This window comes from Carcharodon carcharias, chromosome 3 (genome assembly GCF_017639515.1).
Source record: "Carcharodon carcharias isolate sCarCar2 chromosome 3, sCarCar2.pri, whole genome shotgun sequence".
NCBI lineage: Eukaryota > Metazoa > Chordata > Chondrichthyes > Lamniformes > Lamnidae > Carcharodon > Carcharodon carcharias.
The window spans coordinates 213511366-213536120 of record NC_054469.1 but is presented as its reverse complement, the minus strand read 5'-3'; the positions used below and the strand labels follow the sequence as shown (position 1 = coordinate 213536120).

The following is a 24755-nucleotide window of genomic DNA, read 5'->3' as shown; positions in this document are numbered from 1 at the left end:
TAAAACAGTGAAAGTCCACGGCATATCGGGACCTCATGAAATCTCATGGCATCAGGTCAAAATTGGAAAAGGAAACCTCCTGCTGATTACCACGTACAGGTCCTCCCTTAGCTAATGAATCAGTACCCCTCCAAGTTGAGTGCCACATGGAGGAAGGACTGAGGGTGGCAAGGGCACAGAATGTACTCTGGTTGGGGGACATCAATGTCCACCACCAAGAGTGACTCAGTAGTACCACTACAGACCAAGCTGGCTGAGTGCTAAAGGATGTAGCTGCTAACTGGGTCTGTGGCAGGTGGTGAGGGAACCAACAAGAGGGAAAAACATACTTGACCTCACCCTCACCAACCTGCCTATTGGAGATGCACCTGTCCATGACAGTATCGTTAGAAGTGACCACCGCGCAGTCCTTGTGGAGACGAAGTCCGGTCTTCACATTGAGGATAGCCTCCATCGTATTGTGTGACACTACCACCGTGCTAAATGGGATAGATTTTGAACAGATCTAGCAACTCAAAACTGGGCATCCATGAGGCACTGTGAGCCATCAGCAGCAGCAGAATTGTACTCAACCACGATCTGTAACCTCATGGTCCGGCATATTCCCTACTCTACCATTACCACCCAGCCAGGGGATCAACCCTGGTTCAACAGCAAAGGCTATTGGCCTTGACAATATTCCAGCAATAGCACTGAAGACTTGTGCTCCAGAACTTGCCATCTAAGCTATTTATGCTGTTCCAGTACAGCTACAACGCTGGTACCTACCTGGCAAGGTGCAAAAATTGTCCAGGTATGTCCTGTAAACAAAAAGCAGGACAAATTCATCCCATCCAATTACCACCACATCAGTCTACTCTCAATCATCAGTGGTGGAAGGGGTCATTCAACAGTGCTATCAAGTGGCATCCATAAACCTATTTTACAATAAACCATTAAAATGTTATAAAAATTATTATACTTTTCTGACACCTCCCTCCTTATGACAAAATGAACCATCATAATTTAAAAAGGCTTCATTTTCTTGATTCATCTTATAATACTACTATACTTATCAACATACTCACACAAGGTAATCTCAGTCCAGTGTCTGTGTTTTAAATGTCCAATTTCCTTTTGAGCTTTAAACTCTCGATGTTGCACCTGCAATTAGATTTTCTCCTCCAGCCACATGTATAATCTGTAGATTAAATGGTTGCAGTAATAAACTCCACCTGAACAGCCTTGCACTCCGGTCCAGAAGTTTTAAAGGATTGTGATCTGCATAAACAATTGTTTCTGACAAATTGTTTACAACATAAACCTTGAAATGCTGCAACGCTGATACCAGACCCAGGGTCTCCTTTTCGATCATTGAATATTTTCTCTGTCGTACTTTCAACTTCTGTGAAAAATACCCTATCGGTTTCTCAATTCCAGTTTCACCTTTTTGTAACGGTACAGCCCCAATGCCTATATCACTTGCGTGAATGGCCAATTTAAGTTGCTTGGCATAATTGGGTACTGCCAAAACTGGTACCATAGCCAATACAGTTTTTAAATTGTCAGATGTCTTCTGACACTCCTGTGTCCATTGAAACTCCTTGTTCTTTTTTTAATACTTCAGCCAATGGAGCAACCACACTGCTAAAATATGGTACAAATTTCCGATAAAACCCACTCATGCCCAGAAACCTCAAACCTTCTCATTGTGTTGTAGGCACGGGGAAATCCATGATAGCTTTGACTTTCACATCTCTCGGAGCCACCTTACCATGTCCAGTGGTATAGCCTAGATATGTAACTCATGCTTTTGCAAATTCACTTTTAGCTATGTTCATTACCAATTAGCTTCTTGTAAATGATTAAATAATTCTTCCAGCTGTTGTAAATGCTCCTCCAATGTTTGACTGAAAAGTATCAAGTCGTCAATATAAACAGCACAATTGCTCAGTCCTGCAATTACTTTGTCAGTCTTTGAAATGTTGTGGATGCATTTTTCATGCCAAATGGCACGACTTTAAACTAATATAGCCCATCTGGTGTCACAAAAACCAATATCTCTTTTTCTAGCTCCAATAATGGCACTTGCCAATATCCTCTCTGCAAGTCAACCTTTGTGATAAACTTTGATTGTCCCACTTTCTCAATACAATCCTCCAACCTTGGTATAGGATATGAATCTACTGTTGTCACACATTCACCTTTCGATTGTCCACATGCAGTCTTTGTGTTCCATTTGGGGTTTTAGTACCATCACAATAGGCGAACTCCAGTTACTATAACTAGACTCAATAATGTAATTTCAAAACATGAATTCAATTTCTTTGTGTACCTGTGATAACTTTGCTGGATTTAATCTATAAGGATGTTGCCTTATTGAAGATGAACCTTCTATGCTCACATCATGTGTAGCTATATTTGTCCTCCCCAGTTTATTTCCACAAATAGCTTTGTATATCTGTAATAGCTTCTCTACATCACTTTGACAGTTGTCTGGAAGATAACCTAATATTACATTTAAATTATTAACTCCCTCATTATCCAATTTATTTGGAGGAAAATCAATTTCAGAATCCTTCATTTCTACCTTGTTCTCCTCATCTACCACCGCTAATACCCTTCTGGTCCACTTCCTGTCAAATTACTTTTTAAGCATATTTACATGACACACCCTCTGCTTCTTTCTTCTGTCCTTTCTTTTTCTACTGCCTCTAGTTCAAGCATTTACATTTCCATTGCTTGTTCAAATTCAAGCTTCTTCATTTGTAACTGAAGTCTCACTACTTCCAGCGGCGACTCTCTAGTGTCAGGTATCACTTCCAACTTTAAATGCTATGCTGTCACTTCAACCATGTCTGCTTTCTTTGCCCCTACAGGTAACCTCAACTGCAGCTTATCCGCCAACTCTGTTAACTCATCCTTAGATACTTTTGTGTAACCCAATCAGAGTTATATCTTCTACTTCCAAAAAATATTTAGCCATGGATGCAGCTATTTTTGCAGTCTCGCCACTTTAAAAATCCCTCACACCAACTCCTGATTTCAAAGTGCTTCTCCTACTAGTAACCTTAAGATTCACCAACTCCAAGCCAGTCAAGGGATTTCAAATATCACTCAAAGAGCCCCCAGTTTGTTATGACATGGTAGATGATGTGTGCCAGGCAGATCAATTCCACCAGGAAACTTGATCATGCTATCACAATGGTTTTGAAATTTGTATTTATTTTGAGATGCATGCACTGAATTCAGAAGTAATAAGTCTGCCAAGACTTTAGAGATTTTTTAAAAAAACTAAAATTAAAATATTTATTAACAAAAGGGGAGATTTTAAGCACATACGTCGAACTACAAATCACTATTATAATAACTCCTAAAATCCCTAATTAACCCAGCTCCCAGTTACACCCCCTTTAAAGCAACTGCCCAAAAATAGATTTTTTACATCTTAAATAGATCCAGCAAATTAACACAATACCCTGGACAGTGGAATTCAAGATGGCTTTCTTCAACTTCGGTTTCTGTAGACAGCAGCTTATGCACAAATAATAGAGGCTTTGTGAAGGCTATTTCACACACTCTGTTAGATCTTACAATGTCTTCTCCTGACACATAGCCTCATTCTCCTTTATATATGCTTTCTCCTTTTAAGTATGTAAATTCCATTGTTTCCATATTTCTTTGGAGCTGTATGTCCCTCATAACATAAATCATTTCATGTTGCCAATATTCTCATTAACCTTTTTGAAGTTCAAACAGTCCGGACACACCTTGCAAGCTAAGACCCCAAAAATTTTTACCTATTTAGCATTTCGAAAACACTTCTACACCTTACTTCTTTTGATAACTTCAGTTGTTGTCTGCTTGGCTACAAACTGTAATTAAATCACTCACACAGACAGGAAAACACAACCCCCATAAACCCACTTTACAATAAGCTGGAAAAATATTGTGAAAATGATTATACTCTCATGACAATGTGCATGCAAGTCATGACAGGAATTTTCAACTTCTTTAGAAAAGTCCGGACTGTTTGAATTTCAAAGAGGTAAATGAGAATATTGGCAACATGAAAGGATTTATGTTATGAGGGCGATACTGTGTCCATGTTTGTGTGTGTGTGTATGTGTGTGAGACTTAGGGTAGCTCGAGAGAGTAATTAATACAATTTAATGTTCCGTATTGTATGCTGATAGGCTTTGCCTTTCTATTTGACAAGACTAGTTTTATAATAAACCAATATGTTTATTATTTATTGAAAGGAGCCTGGTAAAGTCTCTTTTATTCTGGGTACCCGTAGTGAAGGTAAACAATTTGCCACGATGGTGAGTAAATTAAACTTTTAAACTAATGGTATGACCTGTGGAATAGTGTGGCTAGATCAACTGTGTACCTCTCCCTTCCCAGTCGTAACATACCTGAGAACTGATCTTATACAAGTATACAAGATCATAAGCAGTATAGAACAAATAGGTTGTAAGCTTCTCTATCCACATTGCAAGATTATGATGATGGACAACAGGTTCAATTCATTTATGGTTATGTGAGGAAATGGCACAGCACTAGGACTTATTCAGTACCAAAAGCTGTGCCTTGAGTGTAAAAAGGGCATCAAAATGGCTAAGAAAAAGTTCTACATTGAATGTGGCAATAGAAGTGCGGGATAATAATACATTTGTTTTACTTTTATTCAGAGTTAAAGTAAAACAAGGGGTGGGGTGAGGCCACTGGTAAGTGAGGACATAACAACCAATGCCCTACAGGCTACCAAAGTGCTGTAGATCTTATTATGCCTCAATTTTTCCAAGAAGGAGACAGGTAATGTATTTGATCAGGAAGGGAACTGAGAGGGGCTGCAGGGGTAGGTTGTAACACTATTCACATGATTATCCATGGAAGTGGTTGCTAAACAGTTTCACAGAGTTAGGTAAATAAATCTCATGGGCTGGAGAAGAGGAATCTAAGGCATCTTAAGCACTGCACGAGGAAATTGCAGGAACGCTAGCATAAATCTTTCAGAAATCATTAAATCTTGCAGACATGGCTGGGGATCAAATGGGGAAAAGTAGATTTGGGTCCTACCTTTAAAAGGAGTGACCAAGGAAACCATAGACCAGTGAGCTTGAAATCTATTTTGTGTGAAGTTACAGACCCTTACTAAAGTGAAGATCATCCAGCATCTGGACAGAAATAACATAATGTCAGTAGAAAAAAATGGGCGCAGCTACAGCAAGGCAAAAGTAGAATCAATATGGGTAGACAATAAAGGGCCTGTAGTCTACAGTGGAAGGGAAGCCGAAGAAGAAATATGCAGACAAATTAGGAAATTGAGTAAAAACATAGAATAATAAGCAGGGAGGATTTCCACAACCTAATATTAATTGGACAGGAAAAGTAGATAAAGGGGATCAGGGATTAGAGTTTCAATCACTCAACATGCAAAAAGTCCAACAGGGGAAGATTTGTAATTGAATCTAGTAACGGAGAATGAATCAAAGCAGATTGGAAAAATAAAAGTAAAGGAGTATCAAGGCAATAGTGACCATAACATAATGCATTTTAAGACGATGATAGAGAAGGACATTAGTATGACAAAAACAAAGTGCATAATTTGGAGGAAAACTGATTTTGAGAGGCTGAGGATAGAACATGGGAAAATAAAATGAGCAACTATATTGGCAAACAATGATGTAGAACAACAATAGGAAATATTTAAAACTGTGTTCAACAAAGTCCAGGGAAGCATATTTTGCTAAAAGGAAAGAACAAACTAAACACCAGTGGGACACCATGGATGAATAAAGTCATAAGCGAACAATTGAGGGTTAGGAAAGAGTCAGTATTAAGCATATAGACAGCAGAGGAGTGCATGGTAAGAGAGAAAACAGAGAGGCTAGGAGAAAAGCAACATAACACAATTAGGAAGACAAAGATAAACTTTGAAATTAAATTATAAAGGAAAATTAAACAAAATAATAAAATATTTTATGGACAATTCAATAAAAAGAGGAAGGCTGTTCATTCATGGGATGTGGTTGTCTCTGGCTAGGCCAGTATTTATTGCCATCCCTAATTGCCCTTAAGAAGGTGATGGTGAGCTGTCTTCTTGAATGTAGGTACGCCCACAGTGCTGTTAGGGAGGGAGTTCCAGGATTTTGACCCAGCGACGGTGAAGGAATGACGATATATTTCCAAGTCAGGATGGTGAGTGTCTTGGAGGGGAACTTCCAGGTGGTGGTGTTCCCATGTGTCTGCTGCGCTTGTCTTTCTAGATGATAGTCGGTTGTGGGTTTGGAAGGTGCTGCCTAAGAAGCCTTGGTGAGCTTCTGCAGCGCATCTTGTTAGATGGTACACACTGCTGCTACTGTGCATCGGTGGTGGGGGGAGTGAATGTTTGTGGATGGGGTGCCAATCAAGTGGGCTGCTTTGTTGTGAATGGTGTCAAACTTCTTGAGGGTTGCTGGAGCTGCACTAGTCCAAGCAAGTGGAGAGTATCCCGTCACACTCTGATTTGTGCCTTGTAGATGGTGGACAGACTTTGGGGAGTCAGGAGGTGAGTTATTTGTCACACAATTCCTAGCCTCTGACCTGCTCTTGAAGCCACAGTATTTATGTGGCTAGTCCAGTTCAGTTTCTGGTCAATGGTAACCCTCAGGATGTTGCCAGTGGGCGATTGAGTGATGGTAACGCCAGTGAATGTCAAGGGATGATGGTTAGATTCTCTCTTGTTGGAGATGGTCATTGCCTGGCTCTTGTGTGGCACGAATGTTACTTGCCACTTGTCAGCCCAAACCTGGATATTTCCAGGTCTTGCTGCATTTGCACATGGACTGCTTCAGTATCTGAGGAGCCGTAAATGGTGTTGAACATTTGAAAAGTAGTCACTGTTGTAATATAGAAAGTATGACATCCAATTTGTGCACTGCAAGCTCCCAAAAATAATGATGTGATAATGACCAGGTAATCTGGATCAGTGATGTTGATTTTTTTTATTATTTGTTCATGGGATGTAGGCATTGCTGGCTAGGTCAGCATCTGTTTCCCATCCCTAATTGCCCTTGAGAAGGTGGTGTGTGCTGCTTTCTTGAATTGCTGCAGTCCATGTGGTATGGGTAGACCACAGTGCTGTTAGGGAGAGAGTTCCATGATTTTGACCCAGCAACAGCAAAGGAATGGTGATATAGTTTAAAGTCAGGATGGTAGGCAGCTTGGAGAGGAAGTGAAAGTTGTGATGTTCCTATGCATCTGTAGCTCTTGTCCTTCTAGGCGGTAGAGGTCACGTTTTTGGAAGGAGCTGTCTAAGGTGAGTTGCCAAGCTGTTCCAGTATAGCTATGACACTGGCATCTTCCCAGCAATGTAGAAAATTGCCCAGGTATGTTCTGTCCACAAAAAGCAAGACAGATTTAACCCGGCCAATCACCGCTCCATCAATCTACTCCCGATCATCAGCAAAGTGATGGTAAGTGTTATATCTTGCGGATGGTACAAACTACTACCACTGTGTGTTGTTTGTGGAGGTAGTGAATGTTGAAGGTGGTGGATGGGATGCCAGTCAAGCAGACTGCTTTCTGCTGGATGGTTTCGAGCTTCTTGAATGTTGTTGGAGCTGCACTCATCTGTGAAAGTGGGGAGTATCCCATCACACTCCTGATCTGTGCCTTATAGATGGTGGACAGGCTTTGGGGAGTCAAGAGGTCAGTTAATTCCTGCAGGATTCCCAGTCTCTGATCTGCTCTTGTTGCCACAGTATTTATATAGCTGGCCTAGTTCAGTTTCCCAACTCCCAGGAATTTGATCATGGGGGATTCATCAATGGTCATGCCATTGACTGTCAAAGAGAGATGGTTATTTTCTGTCTTTTTGGAGATTGTCATTGCCTGGCACTTGTGTGGCGCGAAGGTTACTCGCCACTTATCAGACCAAGCCTGAATATTGTCCAGGTCTTGTTGCACATGGACATGGACTGCTTCAGTATCTGAGGAGTTGCGATTGGTGCTGAACATTGTGCAATCATCTGCGATCATCCCCACTTCTGACCTTATGATGAAGGGAAGGTCATTGAAGATGTTTTGGTTGAGGACACCACCCTGAGGAACTCCTGCAGTGATGTCCTGGAACTGAGATGATTGACCTCCAACAACCATTACCACTTTCCTTTGTGCTGGGTATGACTCCAACCAGTGTAGAGTTTTCCCCCCGATTCCCAATGACTTCAATTTTGCTAGGGTTCCTTGATGCCACAAGTGGTCAAATGCTGCCTTGATGTCAAATGCAGTCAATCTCACCTCACCTCTTAAGTTCAGCTTTTTTTCCATGTTTGGACCAAGGCTGGAATGAGGTCAGGAGCTGAGTGGCCCTGGCGGAATCTGAACTGAGCATCAGTGAACAGGTTATTGCTGAGTAAGTGCTGCTTGATAGCTTTGTCAACGACACTTTCCATCACTTTGCTGATGATCGAGAGTTGACTGATGGGGCAGTAATTGGCTGGGTTGGATCTGTTCTGCTTCTTGTGTACAGGACATACCTGAGCAATTTTCCACATTGCTGGGAAGATGTGCTTTACTGTACTAGAACAGCTTGGCTAGAGGCATGGCTAGTTCTGGAGCATAAGTCTTCAGTACTATGGCCCGAATATTATTAGGACCCATAGCCTTTGCAGTATCCAGCACCTTCAGCCATTTCTTGATATCATGTGGAGCGACTCGAATTGGTTGAAGACGGGGATCTGTGATGTTGGGGTTATCCAGAGGAGGCTGAGATGAATCATCCATTTGACACTTCTGCCTGAAGGTGGTTGCAAATGCTTCAGCCTTATCTTTTGCACTGATGTGCTGGGTTCCCCCCGTCATTGAGGTTGGGGATATTTGTGGACCCTCCTCCTCCTGTTAATTGTTTAATTGTCCACCACCATTCACGACTGGATGTGGCAGGACTGTAGAGCTTAGATCTGCTCCATTTATTGTGGGATCCCTTAGCTCTGTCTATCACTTGCTGCTTATGCTGTTTGGCAATCAAGTAGTCCTGTGTTCTCACTTCACCAGGTTGACAATTCATTTTTAGGTATGCCTGGTGCTGCTCCTGGCATGTCATCCTGCACTTTTCATCGAACCAGTTTGATCCCTTGGCTTTATGGTACTGGTAGAGTGGGGAATATGCAGGCCATGAGATTACAGATTGTGGTTGTGTCCAATTCTGCTGCTGCTGATGGCCCACAGTGCCTCATGAATGCCTGATTTTGAGTTGCTAGGTCTGCTTGAAATCTATCCCATTTAGGTTGGCGGCTGTGCCACACAACACAATGGAGGTGTCCTCAATGTGAAGGCGGGATTTCATCTCCACACAGATTGTGCAGTGGTCGCTCCTACCAATACTGTCATGGACAGATGCATCTGCAACAGGTATGTTAATGAGAACAAGGTTATATAGGTTCGTTGGTTCTTGTTGCTCTTTGTTGGCTCCCTCACCATCTGCCGAAGACCCAGTCTAGCAGCTATGTCCTTTAGGCCTCAACCAACTTGGTCAGTAGTGGTGCAACCGAGCCACTCTTGATGATTGACATTGAAGTCCCCCACCCAGAGAACATTCTGTGCCCTTGCCCCCCTCAGTGCTTCCTCCAAGCGATGTTCAACATAGAGGAATATTGATTCATCAGCCAAGGGGCGACGGTAGGTGGTAACCAGCTGGAGGTTTCTTTGCCCATGTAAGGATGGCAGATTTCCTCTGCTAAGGGACAATAGTGAGCCAGATGGGTTTTTATGACAATTGACAATGGTTTTGTGGTTACCTTTAGACTAGCTTTTAATTTCAGATTTATTAACTGAATTTAAATTCCACCAACTGCCATGGTGGGATTTGATCCCATGTCCCCAGAGCATTAGCTTGGGCTTCTGGATTACTAGTCCAGCATCATTACCACTATGCTACGTCCACCCCCTATTGAGGGATAAATATTTGCCAGTTCGCCATCAACAACTTACATCTATATAGTGCATATAACATGGCAGAACATTCCAAGATGCCTAACAAGGGCGAAATCAATAAGAACGCCAAATCTGTGAAGGATAGCTCAGGAAAGATGGCCAAAAGCTTGACCAAAGATGTTTTAAGGAGCATCTTAAAGGAGGAGAGAAAGGGAGAAAAAGGGAAAGATTTAGGGCAGGAAATCCAGAACTTGGCTAAGGTTGCTGAAAGCAAGACCACTAATGGTTAAGTGATTAAAATTGGGGAGACAGGAGAGGCCAGAATTGGAAGAGTGCAGACATTTCAGTTGGTTGTGAGGCTGGAGCAGACCAAATTTATGGGAAGAAATGAGGCCATAGAGGGGTTTGAAAACAAGGATGAAGGTTTTAAATTTGAGATGTGGTTGGACTGGAAGCTGGTGAAAGTCTGCAAGCACAGAGATTGCTGCATGCTCAAAGAAGCACAGTGCTTCTAATACAGTTTCTTTCTTTGAACTGAATGTAAGATGGCTGCCCCAACCCTGTACCTCATGGCAGAGGTCACATGACTACAACAACCTAGATAGAACTTTTCTTACATGCTTGAATTTCAAAACCCAAACAGGGATGATGAGTAAACAAGATTTATAGTGATTTAAGATAAAAGCAGCAGAGTTTGGATGAGCTCAAGTTTTGTGGGTAGAAAATGGGGGGCTTGGCAACGGTGTGTGAACTAGCGATAACAAAGGAATAGATGAGAGTTTTAATAGAAGATAAACTGAGGCAGTGATGGAGTCAAGCAATGTTACTCAGGTGAAAGTAAGCAGACATGGTGATAATGCAGGTAAGCGGCTGGAAACTCATCTCAGGGCCAAACACAACAACTATGGCATCAGCAATGGAGTTGAGCCCGTGCAGCACTGCAGGACCCAAAGACCTGGACCAAGATCTCCATGGCAGCTGCCATCCTACCAGTGTTGACCTTGGTGCCTTGGCATGCCATGCTATCATCTCAGACTGAAGGCGGACGGACTCCTCCTTTATGCCTTGCAATCTGAGCATCATGGACTCCCTTCCTGACGTTCCTGAGCTTGCCTTTGCAGCTCCAGCAACTGAGGTACGACCAAGTCCAGGGGCTCGTCACCTAATTCGGACTCAGCAGATTTCTGGTCTCAAGCAGTCTTCCAAGTGCCGGAAACCTAGGAAGTCCCTGTCTCCACCCGTTGTGGATCAGGCAGTGCCATGTGCTCACCAGATTGTTACCCCCAAGGCCTACTCTAAAGCTTGGTCTCACTGAGGTGTGTGTCACTATGCTGGTGGAGGGTGTAGGTGAGCGCTGTGATGGATCATCAATGAGGGTTCTTTGAGACTCTTCTTCCGAGGTGTCTTTGGGGCTTGAGTCGAGGACCTGGCTCATGGACTCTCTTGGCTGTTTCCCAGCCGTGCTTGCGAAAGCAAAAAGAGATAATCAGTGCACGGCAGTGGCCTGTGAAACAGGACGCATCACTCCAGCATGGCAGTCTGAAGGATGTTGCACTGCTGGATCCTCACTTGGTAGAGCACCACCAACCTCACCGGCAGAACAGGAACAGTCCGGATTGTCGCCGGCCAGCTGGATGCTCTATTTTCAAAATCTGTGGGGACCTTGATTTCAGGCATTCCTCCACCAGTCTGCGAGCTCTCCCTTTTGTTGTGTGCCAGCATGTGCTGCATGAAGACAGCTGAAAAGAGTTGTAAGTACGACACCTGCCAGGCCAGATGATAAGTACGTCTGGGATATGTAGATGGTGAGTGGTTCCATGGACAGGTTGAGGACAATGAAGGTATGTGTGAGAGAGTGAATGGTGATGTCCCTTGAACTGGCAGTGAGTGAGGGCCCTGTGGATGTGTGATGGGGTTGTGGGTGTGTGAGTCGAGAATGATGCGAAGAGTGACTTACCCTGCTGGAACGGAGGAGATCATTCATCGTCTTTTGCGGGGTGTTGGCACTGACCACCGCTGCCACTGCCTCCCAAACTGGATTGGTGATGTTGCTGCCCCTCCTGTGGCCAGAGCGGGTTAAAGGACATCACAGTGGGCCTCCACTATGTCTACAATGTGCCTGAGGGGCGTGTCATGAAACTGGGGGTTTGCAGTCTACTTGCTTTTCAGGGCCAGGTATTCTGTGCAGCCGTCCTGGGCTGGAATCACTGAGAGGTGTGAGCAGGCTGCACTTTAAATATGCCACCCAGTGTAAGGAAGCAACGAGGTGATGGCGTGTTCCCAGGAAAGCATAATTAATGGACAGTACAGCGTGAATAGCTGCCATTGCGCCTGGCAGGTAAGATGATCTTTTTCCTGCCTGCTACCGCACAGTGAAAATCTGGGACAATTCCTTGCTTAGAATGTGTTTCATTTGAAGGACGTGGAAGCAGGATTTTGTAATTGCTGAGTTAAGTGTGTATGAAGCTAGAAAAGGAACATCATCAGAGGAACCCGCTGTTTTTTCACTGCTTTTTCTTCTAGTAATGGCAATGGGGAGAGCACCCTCGTGTAAATTGTGCAGTTGTTGGAGGCCATTCTGGAGCTAGATAAAGAAAGACAGAGGAAAGTTGTGCATCAGTTTGTGCTGGTTCTGTAGCTAAAGTCTTGAAGTGATGAATGGATTTGCATTGGCTTGGACCAATTCAAGCACTGGGTTGGGTTTACCTTTTAGCATTTCATAATGAAAACCTGGTAAAGTTCTCTTAAAACCACATTCCCATTATCCACTTTGCCATTCCATTTAGAATTTGTCAAAAAAAAAGTGATGACCTTAAATGGCAAACATAAAGGAAACACTGAAAACATCAGGAAACTTTCTCTTTCAGGTCAGAGGCAACGTTAGCTCTTAGCCTGCCTCTTTACATCAACAATACATTTTTTGGCATCTTTACCTCTGAAGTACTGGTTGCTCAGTGTTAAAATTCTGAATCAATAAGGATCCACCGCGCAATTGGAAAGCTGGTCCTCATCTCATTTTATTTCCATGAAAATTCAATTTCATGGCCACAACTGAACAGTTCACCACCATGAATGTCCAGAAATGTGCTGTTCTTTTCACCATCCTGATGTTACTGATCAGAATTGATTTATTGCTTACATAAATTGCTATAGTCTCAGTGCTACTTTAATGCTTCTAAATGCATTTGGTTTTAATTTCTTGGCTCTGAAGGCTTCAATTCGCACTTCCTAATTCTGGTTAAGTGACTGATCCCTGATTTGTTGGTTTGCTACAAGTTTATTCTATGCACTCATGGTGTGTTTCATCTGGAGAGTTTGGATGAGAAGAATTATGCATATGCTGGCCTCGATTTCCTAATTCCATTTTTTTGTTGCTAGCCTTTCATGTCTTGCACATTGAAATTCCAGGTTGTTTGCCAAGAAACATATTGAATATTAGAAAACAGGCCTTGGCTTCCCCTGTTGGAATTGTTAATGAACAGACACTGCATACTCTTTAGAGTGAAAACATTCTGGATCTGATTTACTGCAATAAAAACAAAATTTTTGGATTCTGATTTTGGTAGGGTAACGTGATTTTCACACTGACCTCATGTATTCTAGACTGGAATGATGACCTTAGTGTTGGGTTGACATCTGACAGAAAAAGAAAATGGAACTGTGCAAGCACAAACTCCGTTTGAAAGAACCTGGGGCAGAATTTTGAGGTTGTCAGGCGGGCGGGCGGGCGGAGTGGGTGGGCACAGGAGTGGCCGGGAAACAGCCCGCCGCCCGCGATCAGCCCCCGAGTGCAATTTCACGCTGGCTGGCCAACTAACGGTCATCCGGGGTGAAACGTGGGCTGAAAGGCCCAGCGCTGCCGGGGTGGGGGGGCGGGAGGAGGGCGAACGCTGAATTCAGCGCGGTTGTGGGGGGAGCGCGCAATGAAAGCTTCCTGAAGGCAGAGACCTGCCTCAGGGAGCTGAAGAATTTGAAAGCATCAAATAAAAATATTTAACTGCGAAGAATAATGTCCACACATTGGACTCACTCACCTAAACACATAGATTATAAAAATTCTGCCCAAACATTTTAAAAAAAAAATTATTATTGGAAACCTCATCCCGCCCATAGATGAGGTTCTCTCAAAACTCTAAAGGCCACCTGGCCAATTCACCCGCCCAACAACCATAAAGTTGGACGGACAGTGAAAAATCCATGTTAATTAATACATTAATGGCCTTAATAGGCCTCTTAATTGTCGGCCGGTGCGTTGCCGACTCTCGTGTACACCCACTGACCTAAATATCGAGTGTTATTTTATGCTCAGCCGTGTTGGGCGCACCCACACGCTGAGCGAAAAATCCTACCCCGGATGTAAATACATATTAGTTAATCGCTGCTCTTTAAAGTAACAGTAGAATAGAATTCAGCATTTATTAAATAAAAATCTGATTAAAAGTCCTGTGTCTGTAAAAGTCCATCGCTGTATTGTTGTAAAATGATTACAGCTTTGCTGATTGGACTATGCCGATCATATCATCATTATCAGCCAATAATATTTCAACAATGAGTCGCACAAAGATACTTAGGCCACCATTTTAAAATTTTAAAGTTTTTATTCTTTGCCAATAATTCCCTACTTACCTCTTTAAAAATTATTGGCGCAACTTTTACTTTCAGCTTTCCATTTTTAAATTGTTTTCGTGTTCTTGCACTATTATTTTTAAAATATTTGCTCTTATACGGCTCCGGTCCCGATCCCGCCAACCTCTCTGTTTTGCGGCACCAGAACCTCCTCTCCTAAAATGGCTGAACATCAAGATCCTGATCCACGTGGTTTCTCGGTGAGGGTGCACAGCCAGGCTTGGGAAATTGAATGTAGATCCTAAAGTAAAAGAGCATATTAGTGGCAGTGGACCCAAAAGACAATAATGAGTGAGGGCCAGATGAGGAATGATTAGTGAAACAAAAGGAAAGCAAAAGTTGAAAAGAACACAGGCCAACAACAAGTAAAGAGAGGGTGTGACAAGACTGTTGAGCAATAGAAAAACAGAGAAAAACATGCAGAGATCAAAGAAGTGATCGACACAAACCAAATGACAGCCAGATTTAGACAGTGGGGATGTAACATTTGAAAGGGGAGACAGAAGGGAGGGCAAACCTACTGAGAAAACAAAGAATGAGAATGACTTGGAAACACATACAGAAATATTAGAGTCATTTTCAACTTTATACCTGGGTGCTAACCTGGCAAGGCAGATTGCCTGACCTTTGTATGAACAAGTTTCATTCCATTGGTTCCAATTAAACAAAAAAATTGATCTGGTTCTACAACAGGTTGGCGAGCTTCTCTCTCAAAGGCAATTATGTCAGTGCTTCAATGCCACAGGTTGGGATTTTCTGTGCCCACTGGCATTGGGCATGTTTGGTGGTGTGAGCAGACAATATGGCGGGATCAGTTTCACAGCAGCAATTGTCCGCTCAGCCCGCCGGTGGCAGGCTGCACTTTCCACCGTTGGATGTCGGGAAACCCATTGTAATACATCTGTATATCATTTTTAGGCCAGTCCACTGGAATCGTCCCCCCCAACCCCCCAAACCCCCTTCACCCTGCTGGATCGTCCGTCCATGTTGGCCGGAAAACACGCCGAAGTGTTTCACAACAGCACATAAAAGGCGTGCACTTGGTGGGTTGCACTGTGAGGGGAAGTCAGCCGGGAGTACAGAGTAACATTGCGCAGCGCCTGTGAGGGTTGCATGTTGGACTTCAAGATTGAGGGCCATTGCGGGGGAGGTTAAGGGCAGCCCTACAGTTGAATATAGCGCACAAGCATTCGGGGAGGGGAGTAGGGTCAGTGAGGGAAGCAGCCACGCATTTGGGACACCTTGTATAAAGTGACCATTCCTCTGCAACTGAGACAGTTCAGGAGCAGCAATTGATATGATTGGAGTCGGGCCTCTAGCTTATCTGCCCACTCGAGCAATGCAGAGGCAGCAAAGTGCCACCAAGTGCTCCAAAGCTTTTCACACCAAAAACCACCCCCACAACCCCCGCCCCCCCCTCCCCCCCTCCACCACCAACCCTCCCCCCCCCCCACCCCCCCACACCCCACCCCCCCTCCCCCCTGCAACCCCCCCACCCACCCCCGCGCACAGACTGCAAAGTCATGAGCATTTTAGTGGATTGCAGAACAGTTGGACGACTGGGCACATTGTACAATCTCCACTCTAAAGCTGGCCATGGAGCAGTCACTGCTGGAGGCGCTCACAGCCCCTTGCAATGTCAGCATCCCCCAAGAATCAAGCGAACAGTGCAGCCTCGCAGTATGGGTTAGGAGAATGCCTGCGCCTGAGCTGAGAGCACAGCTTGCGGTCCAATGGGCGTAGCTGCTGCCAATCGGTCAGGTGGAGTGGGGTGGAGGTGGTGGGGTTTCGGGCAGCCATGCAGCACACTAAACTCTGGCCATCCAAGTGATAGCTGGAACTCTTCAGGAATTGTTAAGGGCAGTTCTTAGTACGCCCATACTAGTGCACCTATCTCTCTCTTTCATCCTGCAGGAGGAATATATCAGGATCATGAAGCCTGGTGAACTAGCTGTATGCCTCATGGCCTACAGAGAATGAAGATGACAGAGGAGAGAGCGACTGAGGCCCCTGGCTGCACAGAGGCAGGAGCAGCAACCTCAGGAAGAAGGGGCAGCTGGAGCTCCTGCACACGCCACCAAAGAGCCACAGCGAGCCATCACTGGTCAGCACCTAGTGACGCCCACGATCTATAGATGCTGCCTTTCGTTTCTGCAGATGACCAAGAACTAGTGTCGCTAAAGACTGAGCACGTCTATGGAACTGGTTGGTCACCTACTGTAGGATTTGGTGCCGCAGGAACATGGAGGGCATCCACTGCCAGTGGCCATGAAAGTGACCACAGTGCTCAATTTCTACGCCATTGGCTCCTTTCAGGGGTCCACAGGTGATCTCTGTGGGATCTCACAAGCCTCCACCCACAAATGCATCCATGAGATCACGGATGCCATCTTCTCTAGGGCACTCAACTTTGTGCATTTTGCCCAGGACCAGGGTAGCCAGAATGCAAGAGTGATTGGGTTCGCCCAGATCTCAGGTTTTCCATAGGTTCAGGGTGTGATCGACTGGTGCAAGGGGTTCCACTCGCTGAATGTGCAGTTGGTGTGCAACCACCAGAAATGTACCTTGCAGGTGTGCACACGGTTTCTAGTGAGTGTGCAGAATACCTACATCCTCAGTCAGTCACGGATCCCTGAAGCCTTCCAGGGTCCACAGAAGCTGCAGGGATGCTCCTCGGGGGGCAAGGGCTACCTGCAGAGGCCGTGGCTGAAGCCACTCCATGCGGCGGCCTCAGACTGCAGCAGAGCAACAGTATAAAGAGGCTCGTGCTGCAGCTCGCAACTTGGTGGAGCAGGCCATCAGATGCTGAAGATGAGGTTCTGGTACCTGGACCAGTCTGGTGGAGCCCTGCAATATAGTCCGCAGAGGGTGTCATGCATCGTCGTCTGCTGCGCCCTTTACAACCTGACGCTGCAACAGGGAGAGGAGCTGGCTGAGGAGGAGATGGGAGAACTGCAGATCTCCGATGAGGAGGACGACGACAGCGACAAGGATGAGGAGGTCTTCAAAGGCGACGATGATGGGGTTGAGGCCCTCGCACCAGCCAGACAAGGCAGGCGCGCTTGGGAGGCCCTCATAGCTGCCAGATTTGTGGAGAATGATGCCGACATGCAGTGAGGTGACACCATAGATCCATACATTGTATCTATGAACGTTTGACTCCAGTGTGTCTAATGGCAGTGTGAACACCCTCTGTGAGAATGGTCCTGCCATTGAGATGCAGTGGAGGCCCTAATAGTCAGTCAATTGCAGGAGGATGAGGGGCAAATTGGCTGTGGTAGATTAGGAAACTTCATTAAAAGGTATGATGATAGACAGGCTAGCATTTAAATAATTAATACATGGTTTGCAACAAAAATACATTCCTTTGAGGCACAAAAGCCCAGCCGGAAGGATGATTCAACCATGGCTAACAAGAGAAGTTGAAGATTGTATTAGATCAAAGGAAGAGGCTTATAAAGTTGTAAAAAATAGGGTTGAGATCAGTTTAGAATTCAACAATGGAGAACCAAGAAACTGATAAAGAAAGAAAGTAGCAAATGAAAGTAAACTAGCGGGAAACATAAAAATGGACTGTAAAAATTCCACAGGCACAGGCATGTATAAAAGGAAAAGATTAACAGAGGCAAATGTAAATCCATCACAAATAGAGACAAGAGAATTTATAATGGGGAATTAAGGAAATGGCAGAGAAACTAAACAAATACTATGGGCAGCATATCATGAAGGGGTGGACGGATCCCGTTGTAACATGAGACGACTTGTCTTAAAATTTTTTTTGCCTCTGTTAAATTTTTTTTAAAATCACACTGATCTCCCTGAGGCAGCTCCATGCCTCAGCGAGATTTCTGTGTTCTTTTGTGCGCATGCGTGAAAGAGCGCAGGCCCCGACTCAGCCTATTCCCCCCGCCCACAAAGGGAGCTCAGCTCTTCCAGGTGTGCGTCACGCTTGGTGGGCCTTAATTGGCTCACCCATGCAAAATGGCAGCAATCGGCTGCATGCCCACCTGCGTCCACTCCTGCCCAACCCCCCCGATGGGGAGAAAATTCTCCCCATAGTGTCTAACATTAGATGTGATTTTGTGATTGGACAACACTTGCTAAACAGTCCTGATTATGCTAAGAATTACATTGTAAACCAATTTAAGATTATCAGTCCAGCTCACAGTGTGGCTCACTTACACGTGCTAGATGCTACACATATTCACATGAAGAGCCCTGCCCTTGCAGACAAAAGGAGCACGTCCACAGATTGTTCTATTCAACTAAACAAAAGTTTGGGGGACAACTATTCCCTGGTTCATTCCCCATGGCAATGCCTTGACCAATCAGAATCAACTTGCCTGGTTTGAATTTTAACTAAAGCTTGGCAGTTAACTGTTGCCTGGTTCTCTATGACAACAACTCTATTAATCGAATTCCACTTGCCAACAAATCAGCACTCTCTACTCATGCGGTATAAATTGTTGTTCCCTTTACTATTGGTATTCTTGTAAAAATATCTGATAAGTACAAGACAAAAAGCTTCTACAGCATGGCTCTTTTTTCAGCAATGTAATGAGTCATAAATGCAAGGTTAAGGTTATAGCTTTGGTGAAAGCAATCCTGCTTATCAATTGTCCTGCTCAAGTAACCCAAGAACAGAAATTTGTTTAGGGAAAAGCGATTACATATCGGTCTCTGGTATGTCAGTCACCAGCAGGTGTCATAAACAATTGGCATGTCGGGGTCAATTGAAACCCTTGCAGTTTATCTTGCCCCAGTGGATTAAGTGATGATGCCCGTATCGCCATATTGATTTGATTTACCACAATTAGTGCTATGAGAAAAAAAATCAGCAATGGTGCAAAATATGTATTGTTCCTCTGTGCACAAAATGAAATGAATGAATTTGCCTGACGTCTGGAGTTTTTGCATCAACCATCTCCTGTGTAGACATGATCTTAATTCAGGCCATTCTTACTTCTTTCCAGTGAATGAAACCTAAGGGAAGGTGACTGATTTGAGGCAATTCCAATCACGGAAGATCTTTCCAAATTTTAAGGCAATATCTACATATCCCCCCAAGATTCAGCTTCTTGGGGATTTGTACACCTCCAAATGCACTGCATGCTTTGATAAAACCAGGTCATTCACAAGAACGCAGCGAGAAAGGACACTCAGTCTATCAAACTTTCCCCTAACACCGTCCATGTACAATCTCTCATATCATCCATTTTACCCTTTATTTAATCCTCTGGGGCAAAGATTTGCAAATATCTATACATTTTCCAGAAATATCTAGTTCTGCATGGAGAAAATAAATAGGTTCAAGCGGCGGTAGCCCTTTCCACTGAGGGGGCCCTCTGTGGGGCACAGGGTGCTTGAACAGGAGGGATTCCCCACCCCTCCACGAGCCCTCAACCAGACCACCAGGGTATGTGCGGCATTGAGAGGAGGCCCTTAAGTTGACAATTAATTTGCCACTGAAGGACTTCCTCATCCAAAGGGTAAGCAGGCCACCTGACACCTACCTAGCTGCTGGTAAAATACCAGCGGATAGGCAATGTGTACAGCGCTCCCTGCCATCCCAGCAGATTTTACATCCCCTGCCTGCCAGCTTGCTCCACCGGGGAGCATAAAATTACAGTCAATGATTGCTCCCTTAATGTTAATGACAGTAAATGACAGTGCAGTGAATTTGATTATCAGTGCTTGGAAAACCTAGTTTGTTATGATCTGTTAATGTACACCTTCTCAAAGATAGTTGCTGAAGTTCACTGGTATTTTTAGAGAATAGTGTTTTAAACCTTGCTGAAATATATAAAGTAAGGTTAACCTATATTTTTACCACCTGCATCCAGGCTAGCAGGAATTGGCCGGTAAAATTATTGGTATTCAATATATTCCTCACATATGTTTTCAAAAAAATGTTTTACAAATGCAAGTTGGATCTGTACCAAGGTGTGGCTGCTATAGAGCAAAATAAAGGTAACATAATAAAATAAAATTGACTTCAACAGAAATTGTGAAATTGTCGATTTTATTTTTGTTTAGTTTTCACTTTTGAGACCTATCTTTTACTTGCCTCAAAATGTGTTGAATAGCTTCAGCCAGAAACAAGGGAAAAATGTTCTCTCTTTCATTCACAGAGTGCAAGAGGAAACATCTGCAAGTCAGTAAAGTGAGATATTTATGGAAAAACATGAAAGGTGGTCACGAACAGGCAAGATACGAAGATATAAAGTTGATGGAGTCTAATAAATCATGGAAGGTGGCTAGGTTGAAGGAAATCAACAAGAGATCCAACAGTGGAAGCTTAGGGAAAATGGCTTTCTTTCATTACTTGGAAAGAGTGGAAACTATGAGAAATTTCTGGGAAGAAAAAACCAGTGAGCCAGATGGCAACACTGAGGACGATGAGGTAAGTTTTATTCCTGAATACAAACCTCAGCTCCCATTTGCAGATAGAATGCAAGGCAATGCAAGATTAATTAAAGAAGTCTGTACATTGCCCCTAAGATTTAATTGCACTAAACACAACCTGAGACACCTGTGATGCACTTTGCTCACAGGAAAGTTATTTTTTAAATGCGCACCTTGTATGCACGCATTGTCAATATTTTGCAACTTGTTAGACTTGTGCATTAATTAACACAAATGAAATGCCATAGAAAATTAGTCCCTGGGTGGATTTGATAATAGAATGTTAAAATCCTGTTAGAGTTATGGTCAGGGCCATACACTGTAAATTAAATCCTTCAGGGCTTCATAATATCAATCCTTTGTACTATAAATGGAAGAAATTGCTTTTTATAAATCCCCATTCATAACCTCAGGCATCCCAAAGTGAATGAAGTACTTCATGAAGGATAATGATTGTTGGAATGCAGCCAATTTGTACACAGCAAGGTCCCAAAAACAGCAGTGAAATAAATGACCAGGGAATCGGTTTTGGCACTGTTGTTTGAGGGATAAATATTGGCGAGAATCTTGGGATAACTCATCTGACCTTCTATAATCAGTGTCATAGGATCTTTTACATCCTACTAAGAAAGCAGATGCGGCCTCGCCTTAATGTCTCACCTTAGACAGTATAGAACTCCCTTGGTACTGCACAGAAATATCAGCCTGGATTGTTATGCTCAAGTATTGAAATGGTAGTTGAGTCTATAACCTTATAATTTAGAGGCAAGAACATTTCTGCGAAGAATTAAGGAGCTTGATGGAGAATGGGGTCCTTGCCTTTTTTGTGCCATTTGTGACTGTAACTATCTTACATGTGCCTGGGCGTGTGTTTGTTTTTTCAAAATGTAGATGAGTTTCAGTAGTTCAGCTGGGTCCCTAAGGTTCCATGTAGGGCAGCAGTCCAACACTGTGAGAGCCCTCTGTGTGCAGCTGGTTCTCGCAATGCTTCCCTGATCCAGCCAAACCCAGTGGATACTGGCAAGTTGTCCTAACCTTAGAAAATGTGCTTCCCAAGTATTCTTCACTGTGTCGATGAGTCCAATGTGCTGATTTATTCCCCTGTAATACAGCATAACAAAACTGTCAGATATAGCATATTGAAGTCACTTGGTGAGATACAGGAGTTGCTTGTAAATGTTGTGCGAACTTGGCTGCACAACTCTGTACTATCCAAGCCATCAAATTGTTGCTGAGTTCTGGAGGAATGGTAGCTGCGCACTGCAGGTAAATATAGGCTGGAATTTTCAGCTCAGTGAGCGAAGGCAGGGCCCGCCCGCTGAGGTATAAAATGACGCAGGGTGACGTTGGGCGTGCGTCCCAATGACACCGCGTGACATTTAGATTTTCAGTTCGGTGGACGCACAGCTGACTGAACTGTCAAAGGCCTATTGAAGCCATTTAAAAACTAATTAAACCAATAAACTGAGCCCAGGCAGCCCTCACATTTTTCATGGAGCCTCATCCACAGGCGGGATGAGGTTCCATGAAGTGTTTACAAATTGAATAAGAATTTTCATTAATATTCCTTGACATGTCCCAGCTCATGTGACACTGACACATGAGGGGACATGTCTTAAAACATTTTCTTTTCTTTATTTAAATTTTTAAACCTTAAACTAATCTCCCTGAGGTACCTCTGCACCTCAGGGAGATTTCTGCGCTTTCTTGTGCGCATGCGTGAAAGAGAGCAGGCCCTGACTCAGGGAAACCCCGCCCACACAGGGAGCGCTCAGCGCTTCTGGGCATGCATCACATAGGGCAGGGCTTAATTGGCCCACCCACATAAAATGGCGGCACGGACCCGATCGGGGGCGCTGATTGGGTTCGCGGCCACTCCCACCCATCCCCGCACAACCCCCCCCCCAACAATGAGGGGGGAAAATTCTCCCCATAATGATCACACTCCCACTGCTACCAATTTAGAGAAGCACCTTTTTTATTTTGTTATGTACAATAACTACAGCTGGCAGTTTTTCGTTCCCTAATGGGTCAAGAGTCTATTTGCAAGAAGCAATTTAACGATGTTTACAGTTTGAGGCAGACTGTCTTTATCCCAACAGTGGGAACGCTGTGTTGATGTGACACTATTGCAACATTGTGGTTTAAAAAGCTCCATAGTTCAATCTCAGCTGGGGATCTAGCATCAAAAGTAAGAGTAACTCCACTTACCATCACTTGTTGATTTTACAGGCCACAGATACAAGAACTACAAAATGTATAGCAAATTGTTTGCAGAATATTGCTTCTGCATATTGTCAAAGCTCTGATAAAAGAGGAGATTAACTGTGTTGTGCACATTTATTGATTTTAATACTTTACAGTTGAGGTAGATGAATGAGATCAATGAACCTGATCCAATCAATTTGTTCTGCTATTCAAGAGGAGTTCATATAGGTGGAACCAGGATTACAGATTAAGAGGTTAGTAATATGAAAACCAGCCACATTAAGTGACTGGAACAGGCCAAAGGTTGAGTATTCTGCACTGGGTGGCTCATTTCCTGACTCCTCAAAATCTCTCTTGTGTCTACAAGGCACAAGTCAGAAGTGTGAGGGAATACTCTTTCCTGGATGAGGACAGCTGCAACAACACTCAAGAAGCCCAACACCACAGAAGACAAGGCAGTCCAATTGATTAGCAGTCCAACCACTGCCATAAGCATTCACTCTGTTGACCACAGGTGCGCTATGGCTATAGTATGTACTGCCTACAAGATGCACCGCAGGAACTCACTGTCTTCTTCAACAACACATTCCATACCCGTGACCACCAGCACCTAGAAGGATAGTGGTAGCAGGTGCATTGAAACACCATCACCTCCATTATAACAGGCCTTATAGCTGGGTTTGAAAGGGGAAAGAGATTGATCCTTACAGTGAGAAGGTAGGTCGGTGAGGAAGATCAATCGAATAGAGACAACATCATTGGTGTACTGTTTTTTTTTCTGTTCCTGTGCCGCTATGAGGTATTTAAAGATAAATAGACTTTAGATCATGGTAAAATATGTGAATTTGTTACTCTTAACTTTGGTTATCAACCTTGGCTCTGTGGTTGCACTCAGTAGGTTCAAACCTCACTCCAGACACATAATCAAGGCTAAAATTTCAATGTAATAGTGAATGCATAGGTCTTTTGGATGTGATATTAAACCAATGCCCAATTTCAGATGGATATAAAAGATCCCATGGTACTGTTCAAAGAGGAGAATTTCACCAGTGTCCAAGGCAACATTTATAACTCAACCAACATTGCTAAAACAGATTATCCAGTAATTTGTCTCATTTTGGGTTGATTTCATTTTGCTGTATGCAAATTAGCTACCATGCTTCTCTACATTACAATAATTTCTACACTTTAAAGTACGTCATTGGCTGTAAAGCACTTTAAAATGTCCCGAGTTAGCGTAAAATGCTGTATGCATGTAAGTTTTTCATAGCTGTAACATATTAGATCATTTAGTAGCATAATAATCCCAGCATTTGGGTTTTAACATGCACCAACATAAGGAACATCTTATTGGATCTAGGCTTCACACCCTGGTTGCTTTGGGTGTCTTCAACACTGTCGCTAGAGACACTTCTCACTGACTTGCATTGTTCTGTAAGTCTTCTCAATGTGAGACTTCTACTTTCCCATTTCTTCCCAGAGGTTTTGTTTCCAGTTGTTGGTAACATCGGGGTAGGTATTGGAAAGGGTGTTCATCAACACTGGATGTTCAAGTTAGATTTGCTGAGAAACTGTTCAGTTACAATGAAATGATGCTCCATTGCTGTTTCTGACTC

General features: G+C 43.7%; 1 protein-coding gene across 3 annotated transcripts in view; it reads left to right on the top strand.

Annotated features, from left to right (window-relative positions):
* The window catches only part of mylk4b (myosin light chain kinase family, member 4b), a 185530-nt gene that overhangs the window by 40499 nt on the left and 120276 nt on the right, over nt 1-24755 (top strand). For all 3 annotated transcript variants that reach the window (XM_041183349.1, XM_041183348.1, XM_041183350.1), the window contains exon 2: nt 20658-20929. In XM_041183349.1, coding sequence (XP_041039283.1) covers nt 20711-20929 — 219 coding nt within the window. In that variant the 5' untranslated portion in view covers nt 20658-20710. The remainder of the gene's footprint in view (nt 1-20657; nt 20930-24755) is intronic.